The sequence below is a fragment of the Dromiciops gliroides genome, chromosome 5, assembly GCF_019393635.1.
Source record: "Dromiciops gliroides isolate mDroGli1 chromosome 5, mDroGli1.pri, whole genome shotgun sequence".
In the NCBI taxonomy this organism is placed as follows: Eukaryota; Metazoa; Chordata; class Mammalia; order Microbiotheria; family Microbiotheriidae; genus Dromiciops; species Dromiciops gliroides.
In genome coordinates this window covers 124,989,402-125,006,916 of record NC_057865.1, presented here as the reverse complement: position 1 = coordinate 125,006,916, position 17,515 = coordinate 124,989,402, and the positions used below count along the sequence as shown (strand labels likewise).

Below are 17,515 nucleotides of genomic sequence, written 5' to 3'. Positions count from 1 at the left end.
ATGTTGGGTAAAGTGATTGTGACATCAGAGACAACTCAGCCAATCATAAAAGATTTTAGCTCACACTGAAATTTTATTGGCTTAAACGGTTGAAGGGTTGTTAGGGGTGACTTCTATATTGTCATATAAAATGTTATCGCTTAGTTATATATAATACTGGCAGGTAGTTAACCTCCAAGGACATTAACTAAAAATAAAAACAAAATGGGAAATTCAAGTATATATCCTGCTTTTAAAAACCTTCCAGGCTGTAAAACTAAAGTCACAAAATTGTTAATAATATTTTATGGGCAAAATGAATTACTCTCTTCTTACAGCACAGTGGTAAAATGAAATGGGTTGGCGTTTTGTTTGCTTTTATGAACAAATTATCAAGGAAGTAATATTATAGTCAAATAGAATCAAGTTTATGGAGATAGAGGACTCTTTTGGACTCAGCCCCAGACTAGAAATCAACAGAAATAGGTAAAATATTTTTTATCATGTCTAAAAACTCACATTTAAATATTTAACAATGTGCTCATTTTGTAGGGGTTAAGGGACACTGAAGAGATCCTTTTTGATTGATCACTGTTTTTTAGTGACTCTTTTTGGTTCTGTGGTTTTAAGTCATGTAAAAGCAAAAGCTGTATATTTTTTTAAAGCTCCCCCTCCTCCACAAAAAAAGAAATTCAAAACACCAACCTAAACCTGTAGTTTCCCAGAAGAAATCTCATCCTTGTGTCATGAAACTATTAATTTTACAAACGTATTGGTAGTGGAGATGGGGGGTTGGGAAGAATAAAAAAGGCTTTAGCAGCTTATCATCCATAAAAAGGGATTTAGCAGTATAGTGTATTATCAAATTAATGGAAAAAAATCAACCTAAGTGAAAAGTACTAATTCTGTGGTAGTTAAATGTAATTTAAGGAGAGATGCTGAAAGCCTAAATTGCTGTATTAGAAGTCAAAGGGGTCATCCATCAATAAGAATTCCCCCAAATGAACCATTTCAGCAGCTCAGTAAGGCTATTTTATTATTTTTAATTGTCCTTTTCTTTCTATTGTTCTCATCTGTCTAACTTCTACATGGATTGATGTTGACTGTCTAGTAAGAACTCAAAACAAAAAAATGACTTTGTGAAGGAACTAAGAAAAACTTTATCATTGTTACCCTGAATTTTCCCAGGGGGTGGTGGTCTGGTTTTTCACCTCCATGGTGTTCTATGTTTACTGTTGTTTATTTTGGTGAGATTGTCCTAAAGCTACATATTCTGTCATTGGAGAGGAATGTCATTGATCCACTCTTGCTCACTATCTCACTTTTCTTTGGTATTGAATCCTCTGGTATCTAAGATTAACATGACTTCATTAAATTTAACTATTCATAAATGTAGTGTATGATAGCACCATCAAAAAGAGGGTGAAAAGTTACCTAGAGATAAATAAGAATTTGCATTAAAAAAGGAAATTTATGAAAACATATCAAGATAAAAACTAAGATTCATAATGATCAATTTTCAAAACAGGCCATGAAATTGTCTCATGTCTCCTTGTCATTCCCCTAAAATATTAATTTCTGTAGATATATCAATAGGTAATGAAACCTAGGAATTGATAACTTGTTTAATCAGATCACAAAGATAACATTCATGATTTTAATGTAAGCTTAAAATTTCTCTCTGTTATATATTCTATCTGGAAATGTAAAGCCTGTCAAAAATGAGACTCTGGGAGGCAAGATGAAAGGGAAAATGTTAGTTACTTGTTCTTGACTCATCCTCTCTAGCTGTTCCTAAATGACTGCTGATTCAGAGATTGAATCAACACCAAAGAACACACACATAGAGCTATCCCTGGCACACTTCTAGAAGGATGATCTTAGACTCTTTCTAGGGACTAGGGGCTATGACCATGGAACACAAGTTCTAGTAACTCCTACACCAAGGCACAAAGGCTTTATGTATGCAACTTGAGTGATTGTGTATCTTCTGCCCAAGGACCTTGATCAGTTTTAGAGAAGCATGTTGCCAGGATGACAAGAACAAGAATATGTGCACACATGTATGTTCCTACATGTCTTTATAGACAGAGACAAAAAGGATAAGAGCAACAAAGAGAAAAAGAGATAATATGAGAGACACAGACATACAAAGGGGCAGGGAGATAAGGAGAGGAGGAGATGAGCAGAAAAGAGGGAAAGGAAGAGGGAGGAAGAAAGAAAAGAGACAGAGAGGCACAGAGAGGATGAGAGTGAGACAGAAAGACTTAAGGATTCTTTACAAAGAATTCAGCAAAACCCTTCCCCCCCAACTAGATCTATGATTTTATTGGTATATGAAATAATTGGCTAGCAAATTCCCTCTACTAATGCAGATCAGTAACTGTTCTACCTGAGGCACTGAAGGGTTAGAAGCTTTGCTGAGGGGTCACACAACCAGCATGGAACAGAAATGGGACTCGAACCCAGGTCTCTTTAAATCTATGGTCTTCCTTCTATTCAATAAAGCATGCTAACTACATGTGAACTTTGAGTATTTTCTCAATTTGTTTTTAAGGAGAAGAGAGTTGTTTTTTTAAAGTTTTGGTTATACCAAAGATACAAAGATCACCTATGTCATAAAGCATGGAGGGACTCTGATTTTTAAAGGTGTAGAAGGTTCCATATCAATGAAATATGACAATAACTCTAGAAGTGAAAGAAATGTCAGAAGTCACCTAGTCCATGGAACACCCTAATTTTACAATTAAGGAAATTAGAGGAAAGTTAAGTGATCTGCCCAATATTATACAAGTATGAAGAAGTGGAGTCATGTTTTGAACCTAAGGGCTCTAACTACAGAGTCAATCTTCTTTGCACTGCATCTCTACTCCACCTCAGAATCTTGAAACCTTGAAATCTAGCAGAGAGAGTAATGTGGTGTGTGAATGAAGAAGGTGGAAAAGAATGGGAGGACAGTGGTTTATGTATCACAGAAAAAGTTGGATGAATTAGAAACTAGACTTTTAAAAACTGTACCATCCACTTTACTGGGTTAAAATGTTTTAGGGCTTTATTACAAAAGAAGACCATCATCATACATGAGTTTTGATCCTTCTTTATGGAGCTTATATTATCAAGATGGACAAAGAAAAATGGACACAAAAATTTGACTAACTCTTTAGTGAAGCATGGTCTTAGTTTATAAGGAGTTCATTCGTATCTCTAGCTGAAGTGAAACAATAATTCATTCAATACTAGATTTTGTAAGATTCAGTTTCATCATTGGAATGTTCCCTTAGTTCCTTACACTTTAAGAATGTCGCATTTGCACATAGGGCATGTCCTATGGGCTAAGAGCCAGGGATCAATGCATGCCTTGTGGAAAAGATGCTTGCAAGTTAAAATGCGCACTGTATCCTTGGGCTTGTATACGTCAAAGCACACAACACAGCTGTCTCCATTAGGGTCAACTTCTTTGTCCCCTTCTTTTAACACACGCAGTTCCAAATCACCGATGGCTTTTCTGACATCTGCTTTTATCTGCCGGCGTCTCCTGAGAGCAGCGCTGGGAATTCTGGGCCTCCGCGCACAATACAAAAAGAAGCAGGCAACAGTGGCCGCCATAAAGGTAAACAGGGACATGATATGGTGATTCAGCCAGGGTAAGTGTCTTCTCCCTACTTCAATTATAATGGTGACATGGACTCCCTTCTGAATCAAATGAAACAGTTCCATGCCTTTCAGGTTGCCTATCATCACTGCAACAACATTTCCTGTTCCTTGGTGAGACATAGGAAAAACCTTGTTGCCAGTACCTGGATAGTTGTAGATGATTACTCCATTTGCTCCCTTCTCAGCTGCCACCTTTATCTTGTGCGTAAAGGTGCAGCCTCCCCGTTCAATGAGGGCCAGCCAGGTTTCTTTCGGCTCAGGCCTGCTGAAATTGGTCATGGGGTGGCAAGCATTCTGATTCCAACCTTCAGGAAGTACTACCACACCAGCCACCTTTTCCAGAGGAGAATGATTTCCAAATACTCCAGTTTCCCCTAACTCTGATATGATACGATTTCCCACCTGAAATGTTATGTTCAAGTGGGCAGTCCAGATAGCTTTTCCTTCTGAGTCTGGAAGGCTAAGGAGTAAGAAGATGCTGAACCTCAGTAGCCAAGAAGTTGCAAAACTTCGTTTCCAAGAAGTCAGCCTAAAAAGCCTCATTCCTCCATTTGCCTGGCAAACATCGAACATGAAAAACACAAAATATGAACAAAATGCAAAAGGTTAAGTATTTGACTTCAATCTCTGGCCAGAGCTAATTAAAACAACAAAATGGAAAAGGTCTGCATGGAGCCAAGGCATCCCTCCTCCCTTCAGTGTTTTTATTTTTTGAAGATTTTCATAAAGATGTATAATAAAAAAGGCTTATTACAATGTGATTTCAAGAAAATTATGACCTACAAATGTCAAGATTGTGACATCAGATATACTTAAACCAATCCATGAGTTTATTTGAGCTCTTTGCATACTATTATCCTATTGGCTAAGTAGCAATAACTAAGCATTATCTTTTACTTTATCAATTAGACCATGTTAAGTATGTTAACAAAGAGAAGAAAAAAGATGGGAGTTCCTTGGGACGGTGGCAACTTGCCAACTAATCTTTCTATACATTGTTTCTATATCTAAGACAAAAAAATAATCATCATCTATTCATAAGCAATCTATGTCTGTATAGAATTAATTGTAGATCAAGTGATAGCTCCAAACCGTCTAACAAAGGAGTGGCTTTAAACAAGAGAGGCCTATAAGATAGCCACTCCCTACCCCCCTTTCCCTCTTTATGTGCACAAAAATAACGAAACCATGAGAAGCTCTGGGAAGACTTACCTGGTTAGGCTGATTTACTGCCATTCTGTCAAGTAAATCTGCCTGTTTACTTACAATCAAGTAGGCCATAGATGGCAGGCAGCTGGTGGTGGTCTGCTACTATGACATTGCTGCTAGCTACAGCAGTCTTCACAGGTTTAAAGTAGGACTGCTTTTAGTTTGAATCCTCACTTCAAGTCAGTCCTGCTATGAGTGACCCTACCAGGATTTCAAGTCTCCTAGCAACACCCATTGGATTATGCGTGCCTCTCTAGTACATACAATGTCACAGTCCATCAGAGAGGATTGTAATAAGTGGGAAATAACAGAGGACTGGGAGTCAAGGTCAACATAGGGCAGTAGAAAGAACACTGGCTTTTGATGTGGAAGACTGATGGTCAGTGCTTGAATTCCAACTCGGCCATTTTTCAACCTCTTCAGGCTTCAGGTTCCTTATAAATAGAATGAGGGGCTAGCACTAATTGAACTTTAAGGTCCTTTCCAGTTATAGATCTATGTATGAATTTATGAACCTATTACCTGGGTTCTAGTCTGAGGTTAGAGACCAACCAGTTTTAGGACTTTGGATGATGTACTCAGTCTCTATGGGCCACGGTTTTCTTATTTGTAAACCACTAGGGTTGGATTTCTGACCCTAAAATTCAATGATAAAACTTTTCAACAAGAATAATAATTGAGTGATTACTCCTTCAGAGTATCATCACAGGGGTAGCTAGGTGGCGCAGTGAATAGAGCACCGGGCCTGGATTCAGGAGGACCCGAGTTCAAATCCAGCCTCAGACACTTAACACCTACTAGCTGTGTGACCCTGGGCAAGTCACTTAACCCCAATTGCCTCACTAAAAACAAAACAAAACAAAAGAAAGTATCATCCCTGGCACTGAGTTACATACAAAGTTTAACTATAGGTTCCTATTTCTATAATACTTCTTATACATCAGTTAGTTGATGTACTATTGATATTAACATCTGTATATGGAGATAAAGACCAAGTCAAAATAAAGTAAAGCTACAAAATATGAAGACAATACCATTATTGTAATCAGAGACCTCACCATGAATATGAAATAAGATTATTTCTCCCAAGGTGAAGAATAGAAAGCTAAGTTATTTGTCCTAGGTTGCTGGATTTCTTTTTTACATTTTAAAATATTTGGGGGGGGGGCGGTGCAGCTAGGTGGCACAGTGGATAAAGTACTGGCTCTGGATTCAGGAGGACCAGGAGTCTTGCCTCAGATACTTGACACTTACTAGCTGTGTGACCCTGGAAAAGTCACTTAACGCTCATTGCCACAACAACAACAAAAAAAAAGATTTTGGGCCATTACAAGGAATCTTGTTATATGATTATAAATTATTTATTGGAATTATTCCTACCATATCTTTAAGTTTGAATCTCTCTCTCTCTCTCTCTCTCTCTCTCTCTCTCTCTCTCTCTCTCTCTCACACACACACACACACACACACACACACACACACACACACACATTCCTCAAAATGAGCATTCCAAGATCAAAGTTTGAATCCAGACATTAACATTTGTTGTATGACATTCTGAAGATCACAACTGAACCTCAACAAAACCCTGAGTCTTAATTTCTTCATATATGAAATAGGGACCTCTACCTGGCAGGGAATTGTTAGAGATTTTATTTACATATATACATATGGATTCCCTTTAAACCTCCAAAACATTCCCCTCACTTTCAGATATAGTGACCTCTGACAGAGCTCATTTGCTCCCTCCCCTCAAATTCCTTTATTTATCAATCCAAGTGCTAATCCACTGGGTAACAACTGTTTTACAAGATCCAATTGTGAAGCTGGGTCCCATTAAAAAAAAAAGACTTCAATTTCACATAAAAAATATAGCTCTGGTCTAATTCAGTGAAGCCTCTATCCAGATCCAAAACACATTTCTGGGAGATGCGACTGGGACCTCACCCTATTGTTAAAACTGTAACTTCACTCCAATAAAGTAAATATTTTTATTCCATTATGGCTCTCATTATCATAGTATTCTTTAATATCCTGAACTCAGATTGATGAGCTTTATACTCATAGATTATAACAACTGTCACTTATATAATTGTTATGAAGATCAAAGAAGAGAAACTCATGAAAGGTAATTTATAAATGTTAAAGTGCTACATAAGCATATTTTAAATATTGTTGAAATAATTATTTTTATATTTTAAATTGAATTCAGATAGAAATGGCTTTTGAACAAATGATTATCCTACTTTTTATATTTAGTGTTGTTAATAATATTACATCATTTTCTTCTATTTTGATGGAGTTCAGATGTAACTGAGGATAAGATAGGTCTGAGGATTTCATAGAATCATAGCTCTAGTATTAGAACAGTCTATTCAGCTATTATTCTATGATTTAAAATATTATGTGGACTCCTGCACAAGTGAATACAATGATTGCTTTTTCATAACTGAATAAGGGAATGAGATTGTAAACTCATTTGTAGATTCCCTGAACATGACCAGAATATCTCTAGTAGCAAAGTCTACAACTTGTAACTTTTCCACATATTTATGAGATTTCTTTCATTTAGGGCTCCCAGTTTGGCATTTTTTTTCCCCATGAAATTTGGAGATTATGGTGGAGAGTCAATTAAGTGATATTCTAGAAGTTTTATGGATCAAAATTATGTACTGATAGCTATAAGTAACAGTTATATCTACAATTCTGTGTTGTGTTCTCCACTGGTTTATCTGAAGTCTCAAGAATATTTTGAGATTTGGATGAGTAGGAAGGAAATTTGTCATTTTTAGTTTACAAAGGATACCAAGCTTCTGGTATAGAATTCTAGCTACTGATTGTGTTTTTCTAGATATCCAGTAGATGCTAATTTTTTTCCTAAGTGCATACTACTACAGTTTCTGACATGTTGCATAATAGGCATCAATTAATAAACCAAGGCTCCCTTTAAGGATAATCTTTCTGTTATTTCTAATAGCAACAACCTGATTCTGAATCATTTCATGAGCTAGTTTCTATAAACAAATCTGACTCAGCCATTTATTCAATTTATTCAACTGCTTCTTTGTATAGTCTAGTTCATATGGATATTGGCCATGTCTTTTGATTTTGCTCTTGAATGTAAGCTCTTTAATAGGCTTCATCTGGAAAGAAAATACTTTTGGTCAGATCTAACAAAGGCAGTTGTATGCACCTGTTGCCAGTCTTTACTACTATTTATCAAAGGAAGTCTTTTTGTTCCGTAAATATCTTTTTAACTTTTTAACCTGCTTATTGTGTTCACTAAAAATATCAATCAAAACTTTTCCTCATTTTGGAAGAAGTGGTTGATGAGCCCTCTGTTTCATTAATATTCTACATGTTTTTGTTTAGATAACATCTAACTCTGCTATTGTGCTATACATCAAGTATACATTAAGACTTGTATTGCATAGATGTTAAATGTTCTTTGTCTCTCAAGTTTGAACTTCAGCGCGTGATAATACACAGTCTCAGCTTTCTCTTGGATATTTTTATAAATGATATGTGTTGTCTGGAGAAGCCCAAGGTAATTTAAAGAATTAATTAGTTTTATCTATTTGTTCAGGCTGACCTCCATATTGATACTCAAAGCCTCTCCTTGGTGCAAATTACATGTATTGCAACAAAATGACATTTTGATGTCATTGGAGAATGTTTCCAAAAGATGAGGTTATTTACTGTTTTCCACTGGAATCATATAACTTGATGGCAACTATCATTAAGTAATCAATACAATCATATATATTAAGTAATTATCAGTAGATTTTGTGTATTAAGTAAATATCATTAAGTAATCAATAACATTTTATGTATATCAACTAACTTGAAAGTCATTTTCAGTACTACTCTGGAGTGATGGTGATGGGTTCAAGGCTAGGCAGATTCAGAGTGGGCTTAGACAATCTCCTTGTATCTTTGATCTTTGTATCCTTGATCTTCTAGCATTTGTTCTTATTATAGTGTTGATAGTGTTTTAAATAAAGAACAGTTTCCATGGGGATATTAAATACTTTATTATTTTCACTATGCTTAGATCTATTTTTATTTTGAATTTTCAGTATATCAAGGAAAGTCCAGAAGCTTTTATTGAGCACTTACTTACACTTTGCCAGGCACTGAGCTAAGAGCTAGGATAGAAATAACAATAACAGCAATAATAATATTAATATTAATAGATACTACTTTTATAGAACTTATCCTCTAGACACTGTACTAAGTGTTCTATATTATTGTCTCATTTGATCTTCACAACAACTCTAGGAAGTAGGTGCTATTATTATTCTGATTTTACAGATGAGAAAAAGAGAGGTTAAGTGACTTGCTCAGGGGTCACATAGCCATTATATACCAGAGGTGAAATTTGAACTCAGACCCTCCTAACTTCAGTTTCACAAGCCAGTCCTTGCCTTCAAGAGCCTCACAATCTAATTGCTAGGCCATGAGTGTGAAATTGACTCAAAGGCTTTGATTTAATCAATGAAGAAATTTTACATTTTACAGTGCTAAGTACTAGACATACAAAGAAAGGCAAAAAATAGCCCCAACTTTCAAGTAACTTGTAGTCTAATGGGGGGGACACAATATAAAAACAATTATGAATAAAATATCTAACAAGGTAAACTAGAGCGAATTAACACAGGGAAGGCCCTAATATTAAGGGGGTTTTGTAAAGACTTCTTGCAGAAAGTGGCATTTTAGTTGGAACTTGAAGGAAACCAGAAAGACCAGGTGGTAGAAATTCCTAGGTGTGGTGGAGAGGCAGTGGAAATTCCAGGAGTCTAGAGATAGTGTCTTGCAAAAAAAGAACAGGAAGGAGGTCAGTGTCACTGGATGACAGAGTACTTTTGGCGGGGGGTGTTAAAGAATGAGGAGACTAGAAAGATAGGAGCTGGCCAGGTTATAGAGGATTTTGAACTCCAAAGAAAGGATTTTATATTTGATTCTTCAAGTGACAGGAAGCTACTGAAGTTTACTGAATTGGAGAGGGGGTGGGGAAGGGAGATATGTGTGTTACATGATCAGACATGCAATTTAGGAAGATTAATTTGACAGCTGAATGGAGAACAGACTAAAGGGAGGGGAGACTTAAGGAAGGAAGACCAATCAGAAGGTCATATTGCAATAGTCCAGGCTTGAGTCAATGACGGCTTTCTCTCTACCGGGGTGGTATATTGCACCAGAAGGAGGCATATTTGAAGGATTGTGTACTTAATCTCTATTTTGTCCTTTGCAATTGGGGGATACATGGGTAGAACTCAGGAAAAATAGGGAGGGAGGATTGTCAGGAACTATATTTCATTCTACTTCAAGCTTGTTCACATTGCTTTTTACACCTTGAAAGAAAGTAGAAAGCACTAATTAGGCATTTCTTTTATAGTGCTTACAAATTTGGCCAATCTTACAGCAAGCATCTCTGAAAAAGCTGTATAGTAATAATAGAGGAGAGGCAATAGTTCTGCATAAATTTGTAAGAAAATATAAACTGTTCTGCGTAAATTGTAAGAAAATATAAACAGTGATCAGAAAATGTTTGAACCTGGAGGTACCTTAGAAAATGTTTTAGAAAATACCCGATATTTTTATACATTTCACTAAGAAATTTTATTAAATTATAGACTATAAACATTAATGAAAATATACACAATAAATCACATTTTACCAAAATTATGTCTAATAAAACATTGTCATTGTTTAGAAAATTTATTCCTTAGGATTTTCTCTAAATGCTAAAAAAAAGTACCATTTTCATAAAAATTAGCACCTATTGGGATGTTTTTCAAAATAAGCAAAAGTTAAGATCAAAAAAGAATTGTAGGGTTTTTGGAGAGAAATTTAAAGCATTATAATGGGATTTGGAAGAAAGCTGGTTCTTGTGGTGAGAGGCTTATTAAGCATGTAAATGCTAAATAATGCATATAACAAGATTATTCTACTTTAAGTAAATGTTTACTGATAACCATTCCTTTTCATTTCCATTTCATTCAAATGCTAAATGACAAAGTTTCATGATAGTCTAATAATTTTGCCATAAATTTCCCCTGCAACAAATTAATTGCATTCCCTTTTGTTCTGTCCTCTCTCAATAGATGCAGATAGAATGGCAGAGTTGTTGTTGTTTTTATAAATTTACTCCTTTTTTTAACCCCCTCCCCCAACCATGGAATAAAAACCTCTCTCTTTTTCTTAAGGAGTCAGGAAAAAATAATTGTTATGTTCAAACACAGAACCAAATAATTAAAAACATTTAATTCTTAATTACTTTAGTAGTTACATGCTCTGATAACCATGGCTGTGTTGACAGTGGATGATAAAGACTGCTAAAGGCCTAGATTGGAAGTCCAAACAGACCCACAGAACAAATAAATGTTTAATGTCTATTTTTTGGGTGGAAAATGGCTGGGTTTTGAGTGCAGAGAATTAATTTACAGCCATAGGATAAACACAAGGGGAAAAAGAATGAGTGGGACATTAGTATTCTCACCCAATTTACAGTATTAGAAATTAAGGTAGAACATGTGCCCAAGGAGGAATGGAGTAACTGAATAGGTATATACTCCAAACTGCAGACAAAATCATTAGTAGTCCCATCAGGCATGCAAATAGCAAGTGATTAGGGTTGAGAGAGATGATAACACTAAGAGGCTAAGATTCAGCAACAGAAAACCAGACAGTAGAGAATGGAGTATAAGACATGAAATTCAACCAATGGGGAACAGAGTAAACAATTTTTTTACCACGGGATCTCCTAAATTAGGCACCAGGGATACAAAGTAAAGAAACAAACAACAACAACGACACAATCTTCCTCTCAGGGAGCTTACATTCTGTAAGAAGAAACAGGGGCAGCTAGGTGGTACAGTGGATAAAGCACCAACCCTGGATTCAGGAGTACCTGAGTTCAAATCCAGTTTCAGACACTTAACACTAGCTGTGTGACCCTGGGCAAGTCACTTAACCCCCGTTGCCCCGCCAAAAAAAAAAAAAGAAAGAAAGAAACAACACATTCTCCTCTAAGTACATACCAAGAACATACAAGGTAAATACAAAGTAATTCGAGGGGTATTAGCCACTAGAGAGATTAGAAAAGTCACACTTGAAATGAGTTTTGAAGGAATCTAGAGCTTCTAAGAGTCGGAACTGAAGGGAGAGGAACAAGATGCAATGTTTTCTTTAGGAATAAGTAGAACAATTTTGCTGGAACAAAAGAGTGTGGGAAAGGAAATAATGGATAGTAAGCAAAGAAAAGCAGGTTATACCCATATAGTAAAGATCTTAGAATGCTAAATAGAGGCATTGGAGCTTTATGATAGTCACTAGAGAGTCACTGGAGACTTTTTAAGCAGGGAGGTGACAAGGTCAGATACATTTGTGCTTTAGAACTATCACAAACCAAGAAACCTAGTCACTGAGAATTCAGGGACCAGGGTCAGAATGGGACCAACAGCAAGATGAAATCATTGCTCAGTCAAGAAGCTTTTGACAATGTACCTTTATCTCCTCTCTTATGAATGTGGCATGGGGAAGGATTGAACCTAAAGATGGAAGGTTAAGGAGGCTTAATTGTCAGGGTAGAGAGCCATTCTATGGTCTCGGTGTTTACAAACCTTGAGGTGTTTATTTTTATCATTTACTGTATTTGACACAGCACCACCTTTCACGATCACTATGAACTCTAGAAATTCATTTATTTTTCAACATATTAGAAAAGAACAGCAAACAGAGCTGTAGGTAGGTTTCAATACCCACACTGCTAACATTCATCTCTCACCTGGAATGTCAATTCTCAGGGAAGCTGAATTTTCTCAGAACTGTGACCTAACTAGCCCCTGGCATATCTGTTTATGACACAGGATGCTGTTATTCTGTGATAACTGTGGAGATGATTAGGTAACATTATCCTAGCCACAGAAAGAATAGGTCATTTTTGGACTCCTCTATGAACATTTAAAGAAAAAACAAATTGAAATAACGCTGCCACTACACACACGCACACAAACACACACACACACACACACACACACACACACAGAAGAATGTTTCCTAATAAAAACAAAAACAAAAAAACTACTAATGACAACACTGGCAAGAGTTCTAAAGATTTTCAGTTGTTTTTCTCTATAGTATTGTTATTCTATAAACTGTCTAGCTTCAAAGTGGTAACCAGGTTCAAATGAGATTTCACACTATTTATTCCACTTCATAGAAAAGGTCATCTTTACTATATCTTTACTATATCATCTTTAAAATCTATATGTTCTTTTCTCCCAAAAAGAATTATGTGGTTTCAAGAATGTTGTTGTACAGTCATTCCAACTGTGTTCAACTTTTGAAGACCTCATTTAGGATTTCCTTGGCAAAGATACTGGAGTGGTTTGCCATTTCCTTCTCCAGATAATTTTACAGAAATTGAGACAAACAGGGTTAAGTGACTTGCCCAAAATCACACAGCCAATAGGTGTCAATGCTGGATTTGAACTCTGGTCTTCCTGACTCCAAGCCTAGCAGTCTATACACCATGCCACCTAGCTTCCTGGTCTTAAGAATATTGTGGGGTGTGGAGCCAAGATGGCAGAGGAAAGACATTAAACTCACAGAGCTCCTGATATAATTACCCCCAAAACAGCAATAAAAGAACCTCTGGAGCAGAAAAACCTACAAAAATATGGACTGAGATTATTTTCCAGCCATAGACAGATTAAAGGGAGCCATGCTGGGCTGAGAGTAAAGTGCAACCCCACAAATGCTCTGACAGAGACCCCAGGCATGCCACACCAGAGGAACTTAACCACCAAGACTTTGAATCAGCTGCAGCACCAGCGTCCTCTGGAACTGAGCTTGTGGTCAGTTGAGAGGGCTGAACAGCTCTCCAGGGGGGAAAGTGCAGGGACGTTAGTGGGACCTAGGGAGGAATTCAGCCCTCCCACCCCAGCAGGGAACCAGGAAGAAATCCTGAGCAGTGGGAGACCCGGGGGTGGGGGTTGGGGGGGCACAGACTCATCAAAGCTAAGAACCACAGCACAGAAAGCTTTGCTGGTTGGTTATTTAGTAAGTTGGCTTGAGGTTATCTTCTGACCAGAGAAAAGGCCAGGCAAGAGAAAAACCTGCCCTCCCTCAAACCAAAACACCTGGGACCCTCTGAAGCTGTGGACAGTACTGTAACCTAGAAGCAGCCCCCCCCCCCCAGTGGGGAGTTAAAAGTCAAGTAAAAGACAGCAAGATGAGCAAGTTGAGAACTATAAAAAAGTTTCTTCAAGCAACAAGGAAGATCAAGGTGCACCCTCAGAAGAGGATAACAACCTCAGGGCCCCTAAGCTTCCAAGAAAAATATGAACTGGTCTCAGGGCATGGAAGCAATCAAAAGGGACTTTGAAGAGAAAGTAGGAGAGACAGAAGATTTAGAGAGGGGGGAAAGAATGGAAAGAGAAATGAGAGCTATGTAGGAAAGTCATGAGAAAAAAGTCAACAGTTTGAAAAGCCAAATGGAAAAAGAGATACAAAAGCTCTCTGAAGAAAATAATTGCTTAAGAACTAGGATTGAACGAATGAAAGCTAGTGACCTTCTGAGAAATCAAAAATGCAACTGAATGAAAAAATACAGGGCAATGTGAAATATCTCCTAGCAAAACAGCTGACCTGGAAAATAAATCCAGGAGAGAGAATTTGAAAATCACCGGACTACCTTAAAACACGGACCAAAATAAGAGCCTAGACATCATCTTCCAAGAAATTGTAAGGGAAAATTGAAGCATAAGTTAAAAGAGATATCGAAAGAATCCACCAATCACCTCCTGAAGGAGATCCCAAAAGGAAAACTTCTAGGAATATTATAGCCAAATTCCAGAGCTCCCAGGGGGTCAAGGAGAAAATATTGCAAGCAGCAAGAAAAAAGGAATTCAAATACTGTGGAGCTCCAATAAGGATAAAACAAGATCTAGGAGCATCTACATTAAAGGACTGGAGGGCATGGAATATGATATTCCAGAGGCAAAGGAACTGAGACTACAAACAAGAATCACTTAACCCAGCAAAACTTTGTATAATCTTTCGGAGGAAAAGATGGGATTTCAATGAAAAAGAGAGCTTTCGGGCATTTGTGATGAAAAGACCTGAACTGAATAGAACACTTGACTTTCAAATACAAGACCCTGGAGAAGCATAAAAAGGTAAACAGGAAAAAGAAACCATGAGGGACATTAAAGGGTTAAACTGTTTACATTCTTACATGAAAAGATGATACTTCCAACTCATAAAAACTTTCTCAGTAAGGAATACAGAGAGGACACAGGTCTGAACTGAATATGAAGGGATGATATCTGTAAAGAATTAATTTCTTTATTATTGTTCTTTGTGGGGTAAACAGGGTGGGGTGTCTTAGGTCTGGGGCCAGATTTGGGCTTGGGGCCTCCTGGGTCCAGGGCTGGTGCTTTGTCCACTGTGCCACCTAGCTAACCCATGATGACATCCTTAAAATAGGGTTGAGAGGTAGGTAGGGCTCAAAGAGGGAATAACATATATACGCAATTGGGAAGAGTAATCTATTGAACCCTATAGGAAAGTAGGAAGGGAAGAGGATTAGGAGGGAAGAGTGAATGAAGAAAGGGTAGAGCAGGGGAGGGGGCAGTCAGCAGCAAAAGACTTTTGAGGAGGAATAGGGAAAATAAGATAGAAAATGTAGTAAATATCATGGGAAAGGAATAGGATGGAGGGAAATAGTTATGTGATTGACTACAGTGGCAAAACATATGGTACCTACTCTGCTGGGCTATTGTGAAGAAAATTCTTTATCAAGTTTAAGGTACTATATAAAAGTTATGATGAACAGGATGCTATCATATAAACCTGGAAAGAACCACATGAACTGAGGCAGAGAGAAATGTACTGTATACAAAATAAAAGCAATTAGTGTAAGATGATCTGCTGGGAAGTATGTGGTTATTTTCAGCAAGGCAATGATCCAATATAACTCTAAAGGACTTATGAAAATTGAAATGCACCTACAGAAAAAGAACTGATGGTATCTGAAAACAGACTGAAACACATTTTTTTTTTTTGGACAACTCCTTCAAGTCTTGTTTTTATCTATTTTCTCTCACAACCTAGCTAATGTAGAGATGTTTTCCATGATTGCTCAAGTATAACTTACATTGAATTGCTTGAGTTCTTGGGATAGGGGATGGGGAGGGAGTAAGAGAAGTTGGAACACAAAGTTTTAAAAATAATTGCTGTCAAAATTTGCTTTTAAATGGAATTTGAAAATAAAATTCTAAACAATGTGAAAAAGAATACTTTTATCCCTTCCATTGTGCAACTTTCCCTATCCCAGGGAATTTGGGGGGTATTTTTGCAGAAGCAGATGACACACAAAGGCTAGCAAATGCCACAGAAAATGTTTAAGAACTTAAAAATGCATAAAATGCATGCATAATATTCTGTACCATCAACACATTTTACCTTTTAATACTATAATAATTAAGAATCCTCTGATACAAGGGGAGGACCAAAAATTTTTATCAAGATTTTCCAGGGGCAGCTAGGTGGCACAGTGGATAGAGCACTGGCCCTGGATTCAGGAGTACCTGAGTTCAAATCCGGCCTCAGACACTTGACACTTACTAGCTGTGTGACCCTGGGCAAGTCACTTAACTCCAATTGCCCCACACAAAACAAAACAAAACAAAACAAGATTTTCCTGGTCGTGAGGCTGCTGTGCCCATAACCCCCATGATTTGGAAGGATTAACTGTAGTGTCTTTTAAACATGGCAGAAGTATGAGTGGAGAATAAAATGTCTTCAGGTTACTATTCAAGTTATATGGTATAACCATGCTATTAAATAAAAATGTATTAAATAAAAATGTAGAAAAATATTCTACATCCTAATATTCTAATTTATGAAAAGTTACTATTAGAATACTAAAATCTAAAGGCATTCGGGCCACATTCCTTTTTTTTTTTTTAATGAATAAAGTATTATTTTTCCGTTACATGTAAAGATAGTTCTCAAGCTTTGTTTATACAAGCTTTACAATTTCAGATTTTTCTCCCTCCCCCCTCCACTAGACAGCAGGTAATCTGATATAGGTTTTATATATATATATATATATATATATATATGTGTGTGTGTGTGTGTGTGTGTGTGTGTGTGTGTGTATACACATATATACACACATAATAACATTAATCCTATTTCTGCATTAGTCATGTTATAAGAGAAAAAAAATCAGAGCAATGATGGAAAAACCTCAAAATAGAAAAAAAACAACAGCATCAAAAACAAAAGAAATAGTATCGTTCATTTAGCATCTATGCTCCGCAGTTCTTTTTTTTTTTCCCCTGGATTTGGAGATCCTCTTCCATCACAAGTTCCCTGGAACTCTTCTGTACCATTGCATTGATGAGAAGAATATAGCCCATCACAGTAGATCAACACTCAATGTTGATGTTACTGTGTACAATGTTCTTCTAGTTCTGCTCATCTCACTCATCATCAGCCCACGCAAGACCCCCCAGGTTTCTCTGAACTCCTCCTGCTCATCATTTCTTATAGCACAATAGTATTCCATTGTATTCATATACCACAACTTGTCCAGTCGAGCCACATTCCTAATGTTTATCTTACTATTCATACATGACTCTTGTGATGCTTAGTTATT

The 17,515-nt window shown here is 36.9% G+C and overlaps 2 protein-coding genes across 14 annotated transcripts in view; both read right to left on the bottom strand.

The window, feature by feature from the left end:
* The window catches only part of CADPS2 (calcium dependent secretion activator 2), a 746,428-nt gene that overhangs the window by 512,993 nt on the left and 215,920 nt on the right, over nucleotides 1-17,515 (bottom strand). The gene's annotated exons all lie outside the window — the stretch shown is intronic.
* RNF148 (ring finger protein 148) lies at nucleotides 3,265-4,961 on the bottom strand. Its single transcript, XM_043965485.1, has 2 exons — nucleotides 4,846-4,961; nucleotides 3,265-4,188 (listed from the first exon to the last, which is right to left on the bottom strand). The coding sequence occupies exons 1-2, from the start codon at nucleotides 4,912-4,914 to the stop codon at nucleotides 3,265-3,267; spliced, it is 993 nt and encodes a 330-aa protein (XP_043821420.1). The 5' UTR covers nucleotides 4,915-4,961.